Source organism: Podarcis tiliguerta (assembly GCF_965153285.1).
Source record: "Podarcis tiliguerta genome assembly, chromosome: 8".
NCBI lineage: Eukaryota > Metazoa > Chordata > Lepidosauria > Squamata > Lacertidae > Podarcis > Podarcis tiliguerta.
Genome location: NC_139541.1, coordinates 42,124,821 through 42,145,392, shown reverse-complemented (window position 1 = coordinate 42,145,392; position 20,572 = coordinate 42,124,821). Strand labels below are relative to the sequence as shown.

Here is a 20,572-nt window from a genome sequence, read left to right as displayed (position 1 = left end):
ACTGCTTTGTCAACCAAGCATCTTCTTAAGGGTTTCTTAGCAGAACGATTCTGGCTCTTTTAAAGTCTGTGTTCTAGTCTGACAGCTGTCACTGAGGAGTAAAAGGGCCCGGAACCTCACTCACCCCTTTCCCCCTTTGCTATATATGTTGTTGGGTTTTTTTGCAGGACATGGAAAAAATCACAAGGATGCTGCTTCAGTCAGGGCTACCCATCCTATCCCTGCGGCCTGTGGTATTTATTACTTTGAAGTGAAGATAGTCAGTAAAGGTAGAGATGGGTAAGTGTGTTCTTCTAATGCCTCTTGGACAGTTTGTCTTTCATTTTAGAGGGTTTGGAACGAATCTCACTGCATACACTTCAACTAGATAGGGATGCTTTGTATGGTGGGGGGAGCCATATGGATTATATCAAACTCATACTTAGATCCACTGAAATTAATGGACATGACTGATTTAGGTCCATTAATTTTAGTGGGTTTACTCTGAGTGTGATTCAGGTAGGTAAAACCTAATGTGTCTATGCAGCCCCAAATGTAGGATGTTGCACTAGTTTTAATTTTAAAATAGGGAACTGAGCCAGGTCTTTGGTTTTGATTCAGGTTCAGTTGGGAGGATACAGCTGTGATTCAGGTTCAACTCCAGTTCAAGAAAAAAAAAACCGGTTTGACTTCCTGCCATCAAATGCCAAGCCAGTAATATAGACTTAGATGAGGCATGCTTATTATGCTGCTCCCTTTGCTGGCTGTTATGGATAATTATACCAAGCAGACGTCTTAAAATTCCTATGTGGCTTGTTAGTGTGTTGGGACTGAAATCCAATATGGCAGTGACTGTAATGGCTGTGGAGGAGAAGACTCCACATAGCTGAGTGGAGCGGAAGAAAGTGTTATTCTGTTTGTAGTATTAAAAATGTGTATAAGAATTCTCTTTTTGTATTTGCTCAAGACAAAATATATGGGTGACATGCTAGGCAGTTATATAGTCATGAGGAAAATGAGAGCATAGATGGTCCATTAAATCTACAGGATAGTTGGAATTGCAGTTCAGTATTCTCTGATCAATAGGAAAATGGCAGCTTTCATCTGTTAAAGCAGCATCAGAAAATCTTTTCCCAAGTCATAGATTTGAATACATTATGATGGGAGAGTCTTATTGTCTTCTTTCTTGCATGTTATTATTATTTAAATTTATTAGTCACTATATCTTGCTGAGGGCAAACCAAAGCATACTTTACAACAAGTAGCTTTGAGGTAATGAACTCTTAATAATAAACAAAAAGGGTTTTTTCAAAGATGAAGGCGCTGAAAAAAAGAGGCCAAGGCCAAACGTAGAACTCTTCTTAGAAGAGATTTCTTCATTTGCTTTGCCAGAAATTGTGTTTGTACATTGAACAGTTGATAACTTGGAGAGAAAGGAAATAAGAGCTTAGCAAAGGGAGGTGGACTTTGGTGACTTACATTTGACAAATAGTTACAACTGTTTGTTGGGTGTGGTGATATATCTGTGGGCACCACATCTTTATAATTCCAGTGTCACAACATGGGTGTGGAGACTAAAAAAACCTCTTCTAAATACTGTTTCCTCCCTCTGGTACTACAGTAGAATTTTTTGTGTCATTGTTTCAGTTGCTGAAGTGAGAAATCAGATACCAGCTGCTCTTGAAGTATCTGTTTACTCTTGGCATTGCTAAGACCAGGGTTCAAATCTTTTCTCAGTCATGGAGCTCACTGGGTCTCCTTGGACCAGTCACCATCTCTTAGCCTAACCTACCTCACAGGATTGTTGTGAGGATGAAATGGGGAAGAGGAGAAACATGTATACCATATTGAACTCCTTGGAAGATAGAGGTGGTATATAAATAAATAAATAAATAAGTTGTACCAGAGACTCCATTTTTAGGGTTCCATATAGACAATTGATGACCAGTGGAGGTAGTTAATGTTTAGATTCGTAACCAAATATCCTTTGGGAGCAGTGATTTATACCTTATTAGCTATGCCAAGAAGAAGCTGCTAGTGGAGGCATTGGTATGGTATTTAGCCAAGCCATCCTCTTATATTGTACAAAATTTATAATCAAAGTACTAGCCAGTGTGGTGTAGTGGTTAAGAGCGGTAGTCTCGTAATCTGGGGAACTGGATTCGCGTCTCCACTCCTCCACATGCAGCTGCTGGGTGTCCTTGGGCCAGTCACACTTCTCTGAAGTCTCTCAGCCCCACTCACCTCACAGAGTGTTTGTTGTGGGGGAGGAAGGGAAAGGAGAATGTTAGCCACTTTGAGACTCCTTCGGGTAGTGATAAAGCGGGATATCAAATCCAAACTCTTCTCTTCTACTAAGGTGCAATCTGACATATAGCTTCTTGTGTCAGAATGGGATTCTCATTGCTTCCTTGAAACTGTCTTTGTCCAAAGAGTGGTGGATATGGGATGATGCTTTGTTTGTGAGTCCTGTTGAAAAGGCACAGTTGGGGATTCCAATGCAGCTAAGGGTGGGAGGCCTGGTGATGAACTTGGGAAAGCAGAGGTCTGCTTTCCAAAAATATTGGAAACTAAGTTATGCAGATATCCTCATCCTGGACCACCAAGTGTGTTTTCTAGGCCTTAGAGAAGTATTTCACCTGCAACTAATTTCAGTCTCTTTGGGGTTCAAACTGGGTGTATTAATTAATTTTCACTTGGCTAACCAAATATGGAGCGTGGAGCAATGTGTCCCAGGACAGAATTTCCTTGGTGGTTTTTTTGATGCCATCATTCCACAAGAGCTTCAAAAACATCCAGTAAAACAACTCCTGTGGTATATATGGTCTGTTTTTGTTCAGAAGACACTCATTTTTGTTACCATTTAGTCATGCTTATTTATCCTTCAAACTGGAGAACTAAAATAAAAACCACTTGTACTTTTTGGGTTCCAGGCCTGCGGAAAGTGCAATTACCAGGCATTAATTTTGGCTATATTTTGTGTGGGTCTGCATGTAGAGACGCCATTTCTATTTTTAAGTTCAGGATGCATCTTGCCTACTTCATGAAGACTGAAGCAGCATTACCAAGCAGCTAAGTCATTTCCCTTCAAAAGAAACTGAGGAAGAAATATTGGCTGAACACTTTCTAAAGTTGGGAGGAATTTGATGCATTGAAGTCCAAATAAAAATCTCTGCAAGGTTCTAGAAATGATAGCAGCATGGATTTGTCTGAGAAATGCCTAAGCCATTTAATTCTGAAGCACTTTTTTTGTAGGTTCTACTGCCTGCTAGGTCCTGTTCAGTTAACCGGAAAACACTACCTGTGCCAAGGAGCAAAGTTTACTAATGTCTGCAGCATAAAATGCTTTCAGTATCACATTTACTCTGAATATTATTACTTCCTTCCCTAATGCAGGGAGGAGAATAGTGGGGTAGAGAAGAGCTGGACAAAATCTCATAAGTTTTGTACATCCTGCCCCATGTATTTTGTCCCCCAGCTCCTTGTGGAGTTTCCTAATCAAATAATCTATCTGGCATAAAGTGTACTGATAGTAAGATTTTATGTTGCATAAGATTGGAGACAGCAGTCCAAAGAATGTAGAGTGAATTGCTATTAACAGAGGTTGAATTGGAGGATCTATTTCAACATTCTGTTTCCAGAAGATGTTATCCAGCAGTGGATGCAGCTCTAGATCTATGTAGATAGGTTGTTTCTGGCTAAGTCAGAGGAGATCCATGGAAATTGGTGGATTTAAGTTCATCATGACTAAAATCCACTTATTTCAAAGGGTCTACTCTTAGTGTTACTTAATTGGATACAGCCTATTGGCTTACACAATTTGGTGAGTGGATCTGGATCATATTTTATTACAGCATTGCTTTTAAGTAGTAAACGCTTCTGGTTGGAACAAATTTAATTTGTTATGCAGTTCCCAGAATGATTGTAAATATTTGGTATCTGATACTAACTGGTAGGTAAAGACAATTTCCAGAGTGACCATGATTGCCACAGAAGTGGTCTGTGGCCTATAGTGATGTGAGGATTACCCTGTAAAGTAATTTTAAATTGAAACCTTGAGCTTAAATCCAGTTACTGGATGTTGATTGTTTTAACTAGAGCTCAGAAAAAGGGGCTACTATGCTGTTCTTACGGCAGGTGAGAATTGAATAGTTTGCTATCACTGGTGTTACCAGGAAGTATTCTGTACACAACAACTGACTTAAAGTGATCAGATCCATGCAGACTAGAATCAAACTTCTGAGGATAACTTGAGTAAATATCAGGTATGTGATATTTCTGCACTTTCCCAGCTGTAACCAATTGGTCTTGGCAATACAGAAACATTGATTGCATTGTCAAGTCAGAGAGAGGCTGAGCCTGGTGGTGGAAACAGTCATTCCCTGAATGTGGCCTATTGTGGATACGGTGGGAATTGTTGACCCTGAAGCTGCTGGAATCTATCTTAAAAACCAAGTTTGTTCTAGCCACTGCTAGCTTCCAAAATTATACTGGTTCATGCTGATTCAACCTCATGGGAGGAGAGCATGTATATAAAAATTGAAAGTAAAATGGTTCACTTAAAGAACTAAGTTGGTAAACAGTTGCTTAGTTCAGTGTGGTAATATATATAGTTGTGCCATAGCATTGTGGCTACATCTAACCTAGCAGTCCTGCCCCCCCAAAAAACTATTGAGATCTATAGAAAAGCTCACACATTCACTATGCATTTCACTGCGTGAAGCCCATTCCATTAATGGAATGTATGAAGCCTTCTCCCAAATAACCAGTGCAATTGCAGGCTGTGTTGTCAGCAGCAAAGACTTCCTTCTTGGATCTTATGCTCAGGTGAATTCAGCAGAAAAATGCTATTTGGAGTGCATTCGGTGGTGGCTCACTTTGGTACCCTAGGCTTGTCTGTTCAGACAATTGTTGGACATGTTGTGTTGTGGGAATGGACCTATACCAGGGATGTCCAACAGCTTGACTGCGATCAACAGGTCGACCCCCAGTTGTTAGAAGTCAATTGCAGTCGATCGTAGGCTCATTTTTGTCCGTGGGTGAAAAGGAGCATTTGGCCTGCCCCCTCCCTCCCTCTTTCCTTTACCACACACAATTTCAAGAGCGGAAGATGGAGTTTCTGCTGGTGGAATGACTTATTGTTTATTTTTGTTGCTGCCCCCTCCAAAGGTCAACAATTTCGACCTCCCTCCCTCCCCCAAAAATAGGTAGATCACTTCCAATTTTTCATTCTGTGAGTAGATCACAATCTTTTGGGAGTTGGACGTCCCTGAACTATAGTATATGCTTTATGGATATAAAGTGATATTGACATTATGGAAAGAGGTCTTGTTTGTATATGTTTGGTCCTTAATTACAGAATACCCAAAGTTCCAAACCAGTATGGTATGGGGATGACGAGAGAATGAAATAGCCCAGTTCTTAAAAGTGTGATACTGGCTACCAAGAGGCTGATTTTGCAGAAACGAAAGCTCAAATGAATAAGATTATAAATCACTTAGGTTTTTTGTGACCCTTGCAGTAATTGAGAAAGTGGCCTATATGAAAAGGGAGATGTTTGAAGGTATTTTGCAAGGCTTTTTTTTTTGGCCTCAACAGGGTTAAAGGAGGTGCATAGGACTTCTGCTTACCTGGGGCAGCTGACAGAGAATCGGACACACACCTTTTTTTCTTACATATATTATTTTCATATTACTGAATCCTTTCTCATTTTCACTTGTTTTAGTCAGCTTGCCATTTTGATTTGGGTATCTTGGAGTTAGGACTTTGGGAGGGAGGAAGAACTCTTAAGGGGTGTGTAAAGTTCTATAAGGAAGGGGTAGGTGGGTTGGGAAAAGGAAGAGTTAAAAACTCAATTTGAACTTTTTTTCTTTTGTATTTTGGTTCTTTTAGTATACCATTACATTTCAGATAGTGTACCATTACATTTCAGATAGTGAAAACTGAATAATGAAAAGAGGGGTGATGTTAGCATGACAGTAGCAATTAATAATACAGTACTTGTTATTTGCACAGTGTGTTTCTACAATACATTGATATAGTTTTGAGTATTATATCAGTAAGCTTTACAGCAGCCCTGTAAGGTAGTCTTGCTGGGTGACCCTCAGATTACAGATGGGAAACTGAGATGTAATGGGTTGTCTAAGGTCACCCTGCAGGTTCATGACTGAGCTGGGTCTTGAATCAGGGACTTCTGATTTCTTAATTGTTAAATGACAAGATTGTTTTGAATAATTAGGACCCTGAAGAAATAACTAAAAATGGAGACACGTGGAATGCCTTTGGAAACAGAAGCAGATTTTCTTTACAGGAAAGTGAGAAGTCACTCCCATGTTGTGGTTCTTCTGGTAGTACATTTCTGTCACAGAGGTAGCTATAAGCTACTACAGTATAAGCATTTCCAGGGTAGCCTAATGATATGAAACACCCTTCCGTTAGGATTTAATGCATAGTGCCAAGGGCTAACTTAGACAAGGAGTTCCTGTACCAGGGTTTGGGGCACTCTTTCAGTAACAAGCAGAGCCACTAAGGATCTTAGCCTTCTTATAGCTGAAAAACTGTTTTCTCAATTTTAAAGTGGTGGATGATTATGCCTAGACCATTCCTTACAGAGCAGTGGGTTCATGCCAGTACAAGTGCCAGCTAGCTGTAATGACAAGTGAAAGCCAGTGGACATTGACATCAAATAGTAGCTGAAAGGAATTGTAAGGAAGAGATAATAAAAAATGGGGGGGGGGGGCCCTCAGGAGCAGAGGCAGCTCAGTATAGTAAGAGCTCTCAATGAAGGGATTAGACTGTCTGCAACTTGTTCCTGTAGGCTTCCAAAAGGCTGAATTCATCCAGCATCTGTAGCTGTAGGCAATCCATTTTAAGTATTTGCACTTTTCCATTTGACCATGCTAATACCAGCCAGTATATGCTGTGTTGGTGGTGAATGTGTCATCTTTGATGACAGAACACCATGGATTTCATAGTAACTGTTAGTAAAAATGGCACAGTGCTTTTTGTGCTGTTTACTGTGGCATTGATGCTTATGCTACTCAGCTGGTGATGCTGGGTTGGGTGAAATTTTGTGTTTGAAATAATGGTGATGCAAAGGGCGCTGTACATTTGCTTTGTACCGTAAGTAGGTTTGTATAATTATTGTACAGTCATACAAAGACCAGCGATCTCATGTTTTTAATATTTTGTTGGGAGCTTCCCAGAGTAGTTGTAACAGCCCAGTTGGAAGGGCGACATATAAATAATAAAGTTGTTATTGTTGTATTTTCCCTGGAATACGGTAATTTGGCAGCACCGACATTGTGACACGGTAGTGTGTTTGGACATGGGAATCTATATATGTTCAGACATGACATCTCAATGGAGCATATCAGTCTTTCTGCCTCATTCCATCTGCAAAATGGATAACAGTTATCCTAGCTCATAGTATTCTTGCAAGTGTGGTGTCCTGAGAATACATACCTGCATGTGCATATACAGTGGTACCTTGGGTTACATACGCTTCAGGTTACAGACTCGGCTAACCCAGAAATATTACCTTGGGTTAAGAACTTTGCTTCAGGATGAGAACAGAAATTGCGCAGCAGTGGCGCAGCGGAAGCGGGAGGCCCCATTAGCTAAAGTGGTGCTTCAGGTTAAGAACAGTTTCAGGTTAAGAAAGGACCTCCGGAACAAATTAAGTACTTAACCCGAGGTACCACTGTATAGCTGTAGTGATATGGCATGGCATGATGGTATTGTTGGATGGTATTGTTGGTATTGTTGCTTGGTTTGGAATTCTGTACCCTGGTTGTACCCGTAAATAGTTTTCTGCTAAATTGGGTGTTTATGCTTGGCTGTGAGAGTGGGTCTTCTTTAGAATGGGGATGAGCTATTAATACAATAAACAGCATGAACTGTGTGACTGTCACAACTAGTATTTCATCCCTGGCATGCAATGTTTATAAAGTACATGGATTCTTTCATATGAGTTACATACACTTAAAAAAACCTATGCTCCAGCTATTGTTCATAATGGGGTTGGCATGTGTCCAGTCCCCCTGAAGCAAACAGAGGTCAGTGCCAGCTGCCCACTGGAGGGCATTTTAATTTTTGAGAGCAACAGTTTTTCTACTTTGGCACCCAAACCTTTAGCAATCTACCAGTAATCTGGACTGATATGAAAGAGTGCTTCTACTCATAGAGTTGCCTGAATCTTCTTATGGGAGCCATTTTGCTTTGCCTTCCCCATAGACTTTGTGAAAGTCATAACTTCTGGTGCTTAAGAACAGTTTTTCTATGTTTAAGAATTTGAGACTGAGAACCAGATCACCAAGGATTGGTATACTTTTAAATGGGGCACTTGCTTTTCCTCTGTGTGCCTGCAGAGCAGTTAATCACAAAATATACAAGCTTAAAGCATAAATGCAATTTAAAAACATTAGTAAATGCCACAGGAAGAAAACAGATAACAGAGAAACATTTCAGAGGATTTTTCTTTCTTTTCAGCTCCCTGAAATTAAAAACAACAAAAACAGGAAAAAACAGTTACTGATGAAGTTCAAGAGAACCCCCTTCTTCCTGAAAATATCATATTGTTTGAAAACTGATTAATAGTGAAATAATTGGGGGGAAGAGGAGTCTCTCTCCATATTGACAAGAATAAGATCTACTAAAGATGTTCTGCTATATAAAGTAGGAATCTTTGCAATGGACTTAGTGGTATTAATACAGTGGACCCCCGGGTTACGTTACCTTAGGGTAACGTAACTTTCGGGTTGCGAACGCAGCAAACCTGGAAGTGTATATTTCTGGGTTTTGTCGAATGCACAGAAGCGCTCTATCATACCACATACCACATGTGTGTGCAGAAGCGGCGCTTCTAGATGCAGACTTTTTGGGGTGCGTACGGACCCCCGGAACGAATTAAGTTCTTATCCGGAGGGTCCACTGGTGGTAAGGAACACTTCACAATAATGCAAGGCAGGCAAAACAATCCCTCCAAGATCTGAAGAGCTGTAGCATGGAGGTTAGGTTGTTTTGGTAACATATGAGCACAGTAGCAATGAGGAGAAAACATGAGAAAAAAAGTTAGCAACTTTAAGAGTATGTAGTTAGAAATACTGAAATATGGTAACTAAAAGTGGGTAGACTGCTGAGTGGTTCAGCCAACTGAGATTATGTAGCTGTGGCCTTGAAAGAGCTGCACTGGCTGCCAGTATGCAGTATGCTGATAACCCAAAATTTACTGCACTGCACTGCACTGCACTGCACTGCTAGCAATGACTCATAAAAGACCAAAATGCTTGAAGAAGCATCTCTTTCTGCATCAGCCTGTCTCCACTCTTCATGCTAAGATCATTGGTTGGATTTCCTCCAGTTGAGATCAGTTATGTGGCAGCTTGGGAAAGAGCCTTCTCTGTGGTGGTGCCCCATCTATGTAATGTCTTCCCTGCTGAGCTAAATCTGATGTTGAATCTTACTAGATCTTGTTTAGAGGTGAAGAGTTGTCTCCTGACAAGGGCCTTTATGGTTACAAGTTATTAATGCTTGGGCCAGGTGCTGAGATGGTTGTACTGGTTTTGTTCTGTGTGTGTCCTTGCTGAGGTTCTCTCTGTCCTTGTTTTATGGCATTATAGTTGATACTGTGGCTGAGGTATGGGGGCATGTGATCAATTCCTTCCAGCTTCAATATCCTATGAATAATATTACTGCCCAGGGCTCCTTTGTGAGGAAAAATAGAAATTTAATAAATGAAAAAACAACAACTGATGGACTTATCTTTAATTAGAGCTAGACTAGACAGTGCTCTGGACACCTCTCAAGAGTCATCTGCTGTAACACTGGAGTCAAGTTCCTGGTGGACGCAAGCAATTTTGTCCTCATAATGCTTTGCAAACAATTCATAGCAAGCTACCCTTGGTTCTGTCACCATCAGGTATGCAGCAGTGACTCAGACGTAGGGAGGTCAGGTGAGCAGTGCAGCCCCACCACTCCATCCAGTATGGGTAGTTGGTCTGTGCATATCAGGTCATTAAATCTAGGCTTAGAATTTTGAACATGGACCCTCTTCCAAACTTCTGTTGTCTGTTTTGGAGTAAGGACCTTAACTTCTCCTGTCTTTACAATGGCAGTTAAATACTGCAGGTTCTTTGAATGTGTAAACCTCTTTTTACTTGTCCCAACCAATTAGGTTTCCTTTTGTGTGAAATGGTAAGGCCAAGGATTACAATGTAAAAAGATCAGAAGCTTCATGAACTGTGGGAGGCCAAGATGGGGAAGAACTCCTGCCAGCAGTAGATAATTCAACCATCCTATCTCTGCTCGACAATGCACCCTGCTTAGTCACTGGAGAAGGAAGCAGCTTGTGAGCAGCTGGAGATGAGGCATGCATGCAGTGCTTCTACAAAGCTGCTGTTCCCAGATTGCTGCATGCTAATTCTGCCTGGGGGGTGGGATGCAGCCCCATTTAAGAGGCATCTCTGTGTACATTTCTTACCTTTGGGATAGGCCTCCTAGCAAAATTAATTTACATGTGTTACCAATGACCACGGTATATTTTAAAAGCATATACTTTTTCATATTCCAGCAAAGGGAGGTAGTTTGCTGAGCACATCAAGAAGGTTTGATGAGGAACTACTGCCCTGGCCAGCTGTGCCATTTTGTGCAGGATTTCAGAAGGAATCTGATGACAGCCTCTGTTGAATGATAACTTAAACTGTGCTTTCAGTTAGGAAAAGCAGCATTGTGTGATTTTGCTTGGCCATTCTCTCTTTGCTGTATTAACACACTTTTGTTTGCTTGAAGGTACATGGGGATAGGACTCTCAGCCCAAGGTGTCAACATGAACAGACTTCCTGGTGAGTCACTGTTAATAATTGTTTGTGCTTGTCCTGTGTGCCAGCAACCACTACGCTGGAATTGTACAATTCTAAGAGGGGTCTGTGCCCACTACTTGTGGAGGCAGAACATTGTTTGGAGGGAACTTTGCTACAAATTTACTACTTAAAATTTGTTAAACGCATACAGCTTATGAAACCTCTTCCAACACCCTTGAATCTTACGCTTCCTTGCTTTTCTTTCCACAAACCTTTAGCTGTCCACCAGTATTTCCATTTCTATAAAGGAGTCACCAAGTCATTGTCTCAAAACAGAATTCAGCCCATTGAGAAATGCTACTTCTGCCATGCACCACCATCACCCACATTTCCCAGTCCCTCACTTAGGGGTGGTATGCCTAATGCATGCTTGTTGACTGGCACCAGTCAGGGTGTTGTGGGTCAGTCTAAGTATTGACATGTGTGTTCTGGAAGTGCCTCCCTTGTTGTGCTAAGCTGGCTAGATGCTGCCTGGGTTCCTCCCAGTCCTGGTGATATGATTTGACCCCAAATGGTAGTAATTTAGTGGCATAGTTCCGGTGCAGACACTAACTATAATGGACTTGGTTTATCCTTGGCATTGTAAGGATTGTTCCTTCAGGTGATCTTAGGAATCATTAACAAGTTTGAATAAAGTCTTAGGGTATTCAGTCCTCGATTCCTTTATCAATTAGCGCAGAAGGACTTGCATTGGGCATGAGTTACTCAGTAACACCAGCTAATCTTGTGATGATGATGATGAGAGTACAGCCCTAGTTTGCAGTCATTTTATAACAAAGGTATTGATCAAGATTGGAAGAGCCACTGGCTCTGGGTACTGACTCAACACCCTCAGGAGCCACAGTACCTCCGGTAAGCTTTTTAACCTCTGTTGTCCACTATGAACAGCAACAGAGAGTTTACTAAAGCTTTCCCCTTTGTATGCACTGTAGCTCAGCTGGAACTGCTGTATTTCCGATCCCTTCCAACCGTGTGCATTTATACCTATAACACAGGATAACACTTCGTGCTTCTGATGAAATGGACTCTGTTCCACAAATGGTTATGTCCTAATAAACGTGTTAGTTTTTAAAATGACACAAGGCCCTTTGCTGTGGTTGCTGTGAAAGACTAACATAGTCACCACACAGAAACTCATAATTTTTCTTTGTCTTGATCTGAGTAGCAAAGGTAGTGCTGCCACCAAGTTCTTCAGGGGCATCTTTGCAATTGTGATTGAACTTGTCTGAAGCAAACAGGCCAACACTCCCTTTCAGTGAAATGAAGAGCTCATTTCAAATTCCACAGATGGAGATACATGTCCCCATGTGAGGGAGTGCTAGAGTTTGGGCAGTGGGACTAACTTTCATTTTGGCCCCTCATGCTCCTGCTCGCAGACAGTTCTGCATCCTTTTGCAAAGTGGTGGGAAACTGCTGCAAAATGGAGCTCCCTTTACAGGTTGAAAATGTGTGCCACTCCCTCGCTCCTGCTTTCTGCTTAGCTCTAGTTTGAGATGCATTATCAGACAAGGCTCTGCCAAAACCCACTGTTGCCTTTCCCTCAAGAGAGCCCTTGGCTTGTCAGAAGTGGGTAATGGATTGGGATGTAGGATTCTTGGAATCAGGAGTTAAACTAGGAGGTGGATTAAGCCGTGAAATGGCCAGATGACCAGTTTTGTTTGCTATTTGGTATCTCCTGACTGCCATTTATTCAAAGCTCAACTTTTTATCTCCATGTGTTTGAGTTTATTTTGGAATCTGTTCTTCAGATAGATGGTTCATCTTTTAAAAACAACATCCTGCAGTAGTACTAATTAATGATCGGTCTTTAATAACAGCTTCTTACTTGGCCTGGAACTGCACATGCTTTAGTATTTAAACTTGATTGCAAGGTCACATGGAAATGACAGTGTCAGGCGAGATCTGCAAACATTATTAGAGAGTGCTCATGTGATTTGTTCTAAATGCAGGTCTTTGGGGCTGTGTTTGCCATTTAACACCTTTGTCACTGGCTACTAGAAATGCACTGGGCTGCAGCTTCCCATAGAGAGTCCATTCATATGGCCAAAGGGCTGGCCTGTGGCCAGACTTTTCTAGTAAAAACATTTTGACAGAGGGTTGCTAGAAACAGCAGGTGTTGAATGTTAATTTGCAAAATTTGTGAGAGATGATGACTCTATCCTGAACATGCTTAGGCTGGTTTTTTATATTAGAGCAGAAGGAATAATTCAGAAGGGAGAACAGTTGTTCCACATGCCACTCTGGACTTGTAGAATTACTTGGAGCTGGAATTGGCCACAAGACAATGTATTTGAAAATATCACTGCCATTAATCTAAAATGGCTTGTGGTAATTTGTGGCCTGTCAAGTTGAGCACAACCTTTGAGTTGTATGTTGTGATCAGTGAAGTACTTGAGCTGCCCATCTGCAGTCCCAAACAGACAACAAAAGCAGGTTTGAATCCTGGTGGACTGTCATGCAAAAGGAGGTAGTAATATTGCCCCAGTGTACTTCAAGCCGAGTTGGCAAGTGGACAGTTTATTCCCATTTTATCCTTCCAATATACACTATGAGGTCACTCAGTGAGATTCATGGCTGAGCTGGAGTTTGAATTTGGGTCTTCATTATCCAAGCCCAACTTTCTACCCACTATTTCACAGTGGTTCTCATAACTATCATGCTAAGTTATGTCCATGTCTGACTGTATTACACACAGCTGCTAAATGACATTATCTGTGTTATGCTAGAGATGTCTGTTCTGAACTCAGTGGGGCTTACTTGTGTGAGACTTGCATCCAGGCAAGTCTAGTACAGTGGTGCCTCGCAAGACGAAATTAATTCGTTCTGCGAGTTTTTTCGTTCTGCGAGTTTTTTCGTCTTGCGAAGCACCAATGTGTATTGACGGTTTCCCATAGGAATGCATTGGCGGTTTTTTTAAAAAAGGCGCAAGACGTTTCGTCTTGCGAAGCAAGCCCATAGGGAAATCCATCTTGCGAAGCAACTCAGAAAACAAAAAACTCTTTCGTCTTGCGAGTTTTTCGTCTTCTGAGGCATTCATCTTGCGAGGTACCACTGTAATGTATACCACTTTCCATGTTAGTGATTTGATATTGCCTCAGTTTTCCATAGTTCATTACCAGGAAGGGTGAAAATAGGTTGTTACTGCGTTGTGCTTGGAACTGTGGGAAGGGCAGCCTTCCCCAATCTGACAACTTCCAGATGTTCTGGACTAGATTATCCATCAGCCCCTATCAGCATGGCTGTCCAAAACATATGAAAGGCACTAAGTTGGGAAAGGCTACTGTGGAAGAAAACACTCTTTAAACTTTAACATTCACTGAAAACTCCACAAAGTGTTACATTAGATAAGTCTTTCCAACTTCTGTAGGTATGTGTTTAAAAGATAACCCTTGCCGAAAGGTGGAGTGGGTTTGGCTTTTCTTTTTCTGTTTTGTGACATTTGTATTATTTCTACATACTTCTAATTCCAAGCATTTGATCTTCTTCAGCTGGGTGTAGACATAACTAGACATAACTAGGAGGACCCTTTTGACACCAGGATTTTCTGGAGACAAAGGAATTTAGGGATTTTAGATTTCTATTCAAAATTTTACTGAGAGGAAGGTCCTATGGGACTAATAGCCGGGTGCCACAAAATTTATCTAACCTTGGTAGCAAGCTGTTATTTATGATTTCCCCAAATCTTCCTCCACTCTTATCAGTTCTCTGGAACACACAACAGACTTGGCATAGATGGGTAAGTTAACCTTTGCCATAGTGCTTTGAAGGTACTCAGAAGTAGTTGGAAGGATTCTTCCTAGATCCTTGCATCTGCAAGGTCCAGTGCAAAAGTGAGAGGCTGACCTCCCCTCCCCCAAGACCCTTGCACATACCAAAGGAGTTAGGCGAGAGTGGGTTTTCTCTCCCTCTTAGCACCAAGTAAGATAAGTCTCCCTCCCTTGTTGTCATGCAGAGAGAACCTTGAGGGGAAGGGAGGGAGGGATGTATCACATCACTCAGGGACTGGGCAGATAGTTGCCAGGAAGACATGACTGTATTTATGGAACTCTATTAATGGGACTTCATAGTCAGCATGTTCATAATTACTTTTAATGTAAAAACAGGGCAATTGGTAGTGTGTGCTTTTGTGCTGCTCTGTTGAGATGCTTTGTTCTAGACATTTCCAAGGTCTCATTCAGAAACATACTTCAAAAACTGCAGATTTCAGCCATTGAGAATCTAGTGGGGTGGCAAAAGTCTTATTCTGTATTCATTTTTTAATGAACTTTATGTAATGCAAAACCTTGTTCTAAAGTGTGGTATGCTGGTAAGGTGTCTGTTGGTTTCTGAATTTTGTCGCAGAATCCATTTGTGCCACTTATTATAAAACAGAATGTTGTAGTGCAGAGATCTCCTGTTCGGCAATGCCTTTTCTTTCCCTCCAACAGATAGTCAGCATTCTGTGGTTACTGAGCACGCACTGGGATCTTTGGGTCCCCCCCCCATTTAGGACTTTTTTGTGCTTATACAAATTTGCGGGTTCCCCCAAGCCTGGTGATACTTTCTTCCTCTTGCTTGTGCTTTCTTACCTACATAAGCGATGGTATTCACAGAAGTATATAATGATTTTAGGTAGCTGTGGTTGGCAATTTCAAACCCTTCGTTATACTATTTTTGTACTTCCACTTCTTTTCTTTCCAGAATAGAAACTACCTGGTTGAAGGACATTCCTCTCTTAACCTCATTTGTTACTGACGTAAAGCAGCAGCTGTACCCATTGTGAGGGAGGCTTTGCAGGTGTGCGTGTCTGGCTCTTTGGTTTGTCTCCAAAGCTTTCATTCATCCAGTCCTGTTTCCTGTTGTCTACTTTCCTGGTGCTTATCATGCAGGTGGGATCCAGAGTGCCCTAGTGGCTGGGTAATTCAAGTGCACTTTCAGAAGGGTGTGATGACTAAGAAGTCCTGGAAAATACTGGTGATTCCACTCCTCATTTGTCATATGGGTGTTCACTCCAGAAACTATTGTTGCAAACATCAGATTGTTGTTCATCATTCTTAAATTAGATGATTACAAGTTTGTGGCTCTAAGAATGAAGTAGGTCACTCTATTCCTTTTTGATTCTGACTTAATAAGGAAGAAGTTGTTTTCAGGTGGAGGAGTTTGGTATATACTCTTGAGTCATTCTAGATAAAGGTGTTGACAGTGTTTGGGATAGTCTGGCAGTTAATTAAAAAGTACTTAGAAAAGGAAGCGCTACATGCCATTTGCCCAAGTGCCTGGTGATGCTGGCCATGAGATTGCAAAGTAGTGTTTACAGTTGCTTTTTGTAAACTTCATGTCAGCAGATCCAACGTGACATGGAGTATAGTACTACCCCAGAACATGCTGCTTTTGAAATGGAAGCATTGAGACCCCGTATTGTGTGTGAAATTCCACAATATGCATTACATCAGGGCGACCAACACGATGCCACCCAGATGTTGTTAGGCTCCCAGCCCCTTTGTTCCTGACAATTGGCCATTTTGGCTGGGGCTGATCTGAGTTGGTGTTTAACATCTGGAGGGCAGCACACTGGCTACCCCTTCATTACATATATTCAACTACAAATAATCCAGTCTGGACCTAAGTGGCTTCGCTTTCACTTCTCAAAAGAAACCCAGGAGGCAATCTGTTGCCCTGGAAGCATAGGGCAATACCCTCGTGCTTTTTTGGCTCTGAGTTGCCAGGACTCTTTGTCCTGAACATGCAGTGGGTTATTTTGGTAGCTTTCCTCTCGGGAGTGGGATCCCACTCCTCTGCCAGCCCATGAGTGCTTGTGGAGTACAAAGTATATTTAGTCCATGATGACTGGACTGTGGTTTGTGTAACATGATGCTTCAATGCCTCCTTGACTGGAATCTCTGTGGTTTATGTTAAAAGAAAGAGAAATGTGTCTGCAGCATGTGGCTGAACATAAATCTGCTGGAAGCTACACAAGAGCTAGTTTTGTCGACTACAAGGCCTTTCTATTAAAACAAAGAGGCCTTCTCCGCAGCTGCTGAAAGATGGGCTTTCAAGGAGGATTCTTCAGCTTTCCTGCAAGATGCAGGTGCTTATTCCTGGCTCTTGGCAGGCAGCTGGAATCAAATAGTGCTGAAGGCACCAAAGATGACTTACAGTCAGCCCTTCATCTCAATCAGAGCTTCATTTTCCACACACACGTGTCAAGAGAACAAAAAACAACAACCTTGCAATGTTAGTGTGTTCCTATACAGAGATGCTAGCTCTGCATATATGCAGTTCTCAACTCTGGATAAAGGCTGATAGGTAACTGTGTTTTCATGCAAGATCTACAGCCCAGTACAAATATAATTTCTCAATAATGATTAAGAGATTAGAATGGGGCCATGGGATCACCCCACTTTCCTTTTTAATTAGAAATTGAAGTCAAGACTTGGAGCTTATTCGCCAACTTTGGGTAAAATGGGGTCTAATAATTAAGGCTGTTAAAAATTAAGACATTAAGGTTGCGAAGTAATTGAGAAATTTAAGATAAAGAGGGCGGGGGGAGAAAGCATGCATTCCATAGCATGCTCCCAATATCATGGCCATAGTTAAGAAATTGACAGGAGAGAGGCCTATGTGTGAACACCACCCTTATATCTTAGACTTCTTCCTGCTTTGTGCTGAACACTGTTGATTATGTTGTTCACACTAAGCATGAAATGCTTCTTCCTGTTCTGGCTGTTATATTCACTCAATAGCAAAATGTGCTTCCGATTTTGGGGTTCATCCATTTGCTACCCAAGAGTGCTATTCCCAGAATTGTACTTGGATACTGACTTAACCCTTGCAAAAGGGTGAAAACAAACAATATTTAACACTAGTACTAATCAGTTGAGCTGCCCTCACCACATTCACTTATTTGTAGGTTATTTACTGCTATATGTTTAAAGAAGGACAATGGAAACTTTTCAGCCTGTCAGAATAGAGCTTTAACTCTCTGAACCCAGCAGGCCAAACTGGATAGGTGAGCTGCTCTCTTTTGGAAAGAAAAATGCTTCTTTTAAAAATGGATAATTTTTTAATTCACAAAGGAGCTTGCAGAGCCCTTTACCTGGTGCTTCGCAAGAGCCTTACCTGATCTGTAAAAATGGTTTTGTAAGAAGAATCTTTTTGTATGTGCTGCATTGGAAGTTGCCACCGATTAGTCCTTCCGTGGCAGTAAACAAAAGTGTGTCTTTGAAACAACACCAGAACAGTTGACAGTGCTCCTTGACCTACTGAGTTTATAGACCTTTCTCAAGTGTCCTCTATCTCCACAGTAATGTGACAAGAAAATAGGAATAAAATTGTATACTAGCGGGGGCTGGCACTCAGACTTTAATGCAAGACTTTCTTGACATAATATGCCTCTCCTCAAGATAGCAGGTAAATTGGATTACTAGAAGTATTCCTGGTCATTACTGCAAGAATTGCTTTACCTTCCTTTCCCCACCCCACCCCTCCTTGACTAGGTACTCCTGCCCGTGCGGGCCAGTCTTGACAGACTCTAGGGTTGTGCGCCCATCTCACTCAAGAGGCCGGGGGCCAGCACTGTCCGAAGACACTTCCGGGTCACGTGGCCAGCGTGACATCGCTGCTCTGGCGAGCCAGAGCCGCACACGGAAACGCGGTTTACCTTCTCGCTAGTAAGCGGTCCCTATTTATCTACTTGCACCCAAGAGCGCTTTTGAACTGCTAGGTTGGCAGGCGCTGGGACCAAACAGCGGGAGCGCACCCCGCCGCGGGGATTCGAACCGCCAACCTTTCGATCGGCAAGTCCTAGGCGCTGAGGCTTTAACCCACAGCGCCACCCACGTCCCCCCCTCGTTGACTAGGTTTATTTATTTATTTATTTATTTGTTGTTAGTGCGTCTTTCTCAGATCTATGTTTACTTTAGTTATTAGCTATTTCTAACCTGTATATTAGTTGATCTGAGGATGGGGTGTATTTCATTGAAAAAAATCTCTGTATAAATAGTCGAATAAAACCATAACTGACAAGTGAAAAACATAAGAACACTGAGCAGATCAAAATACTTATCGGTAACTGCAATCAAGAAAGCCCTAATTCCTGAGCAAACAACCAGGCATTGGTGCTGAGACAAGGCCAATGTTGGTGCTCATTAGACTTCAGAGAGGAGGGTATTCTATAAATGGGGCAGCACAGCAGAGAAGGCCCTTTCCCATGTCACCATATAATGTATGCACTGCCTGGGAATTTTTAGAAACAAAAAAATATTGTGATTTTTAAATGGATAGTGTGATTGGTGAGTTTGGACCCATCATGTCAATGACATATTGGTCCACCATCTTTATTCAAATTGGTACCTGGCATCATTGCAGCCCACCGCCCCCACCTTGGGAAACATTGTACTGAATTTGGTGACGATCTCTTGAGAGAAGACCAAACATAATGCCAAGAAATGGGCAAAGTCATGCCAAAGTCATATTTTGATCCACCATCTTGATTCAAAATGGTGCCCAATGTTTACACAGTCTGCCACCCTTACTCTGAGAACCCTCTAGCCTAGTTGGGTGATGATTTTCACCTCCGCCCATTGCAAGAATCTCCTGATCTCATGTTTTCAGAAAGGAGGGGCGGAAACTGCTCTTCGCTTCTTCCACTCCTATGGGGGTCTGTGTGTTATCTATGTAGAGATTAGATGGCTGAGTGAGAGCTGTAACACTCATGCAAGCCAGTAGCTCTTTAGTTTAGTTTGCAGTAGCTATTAGAAAATAATGAAGTTAGGTTTCACAGCTTTCTTCCGTGTTGTTCATACTCTGCTGAGTTTGGTGCTCACAATGGACAGTTGTGGGTCCAGTGCACTTAGACCTGCTTTCCAGGAGTGGAAGGTCTCAGGAAGTGCTCCAGTCACCTAGCCCAGTCGGGACAGAAGAAGTTGTTGAGCCCAGTCGTTGACATCAGCTCAAAGGCGTACTGACAGATATCTCAAGAGGCAGGCAAACCTATACCAGAAAGGGCCCAGTTGCATACCACAGTCACAGTTTGGCCCTCAATTCAAAATGGTGCCTGGCACCTAAACATTGAATAGACCTCCCCCCCACCTCAGGACCCCTCGTGCTGCATTTGGCGATGATATCTTGAGAGGCACCCGAACGTATAGAGAACAAACTGACAATCCACTTCCCAAAATTACAGTAGAATTCTCAGTGGCTGAAATTTGCAGTTATTGGGGTAAGTTTCTAGATAATTTACTGGAAATTTCTGGAACCATTACTGACACCTCAAAATCAGACTGAGAAGTATGTTGGCAACCAGCACAGTTCTTTTAGAACTAGAATTATATGGGCCCTCTATGCTTCCACTTAAGAGGCTAGCCACACATTCTGCAGTAGCTGCTGCTTCCACGTCACCTTCAGATTTGTCACAGAATGTAGCACAGTGGATTGTACAGCCATTTCCAACCTTATCCCTGGAAATCCAGCCACCTTATTGACTTTCAGGAGTGTACTACATGTCTCATTTCTTGTGGGCTCAGGATCAAAATCAGAAGAATCAGTTAAGCCATGAATTACAACTATGGACAGTAGCAGGGGCAGGGACAGCTCAAATGAATAATGTAGAACCCCTGTAATTCAGCAGAAGAGTCTTGTGGCTTGTAGATGAGCTCCTGTCTGTTCTATCTGCCAACAGTTGGGCATACTTACCTAAGACGGGGTCATTTGAGGACATTTGGTGCTGCCTGGGTGCTCTTATCTCTCAGGCACAG

At 41.9% G+C, this 20,572-nt stretch overlaps 1 protein-coding gene across 6 annotated transcripts in view; it reads left to right on the top strand.

Annotated features, from left to right (window-relative positions):
* The window catches only part of RANBP10 (RAN binding protein 10), a gene marked incomplete at its 5' end in the record, with an annotated part of 50,085 nt that overhangs the window by 924 nt on the left and 28,589 nt on the right, over window positions 1-20,572 (top strand). For all 6 annotated transcript variants that reach the window (XR_014514245.1, XR_014514246.1, XR_014514247.1 and 3 more), the window contains 2 exons: window positions 168-279; window positions 10,768-10,820. Coding sequence is in view for 2 of the 6 variants with exons in the window: in XM_083452507.1 (XP_083308633.1) it covers window positions 168-279; window positions 10,768-10,820 (165 nt within the window). The remainder of the gene's footprint in view (window positions 1-167; window positions 280-10,767; window positions 10,821-20,572) is intronic.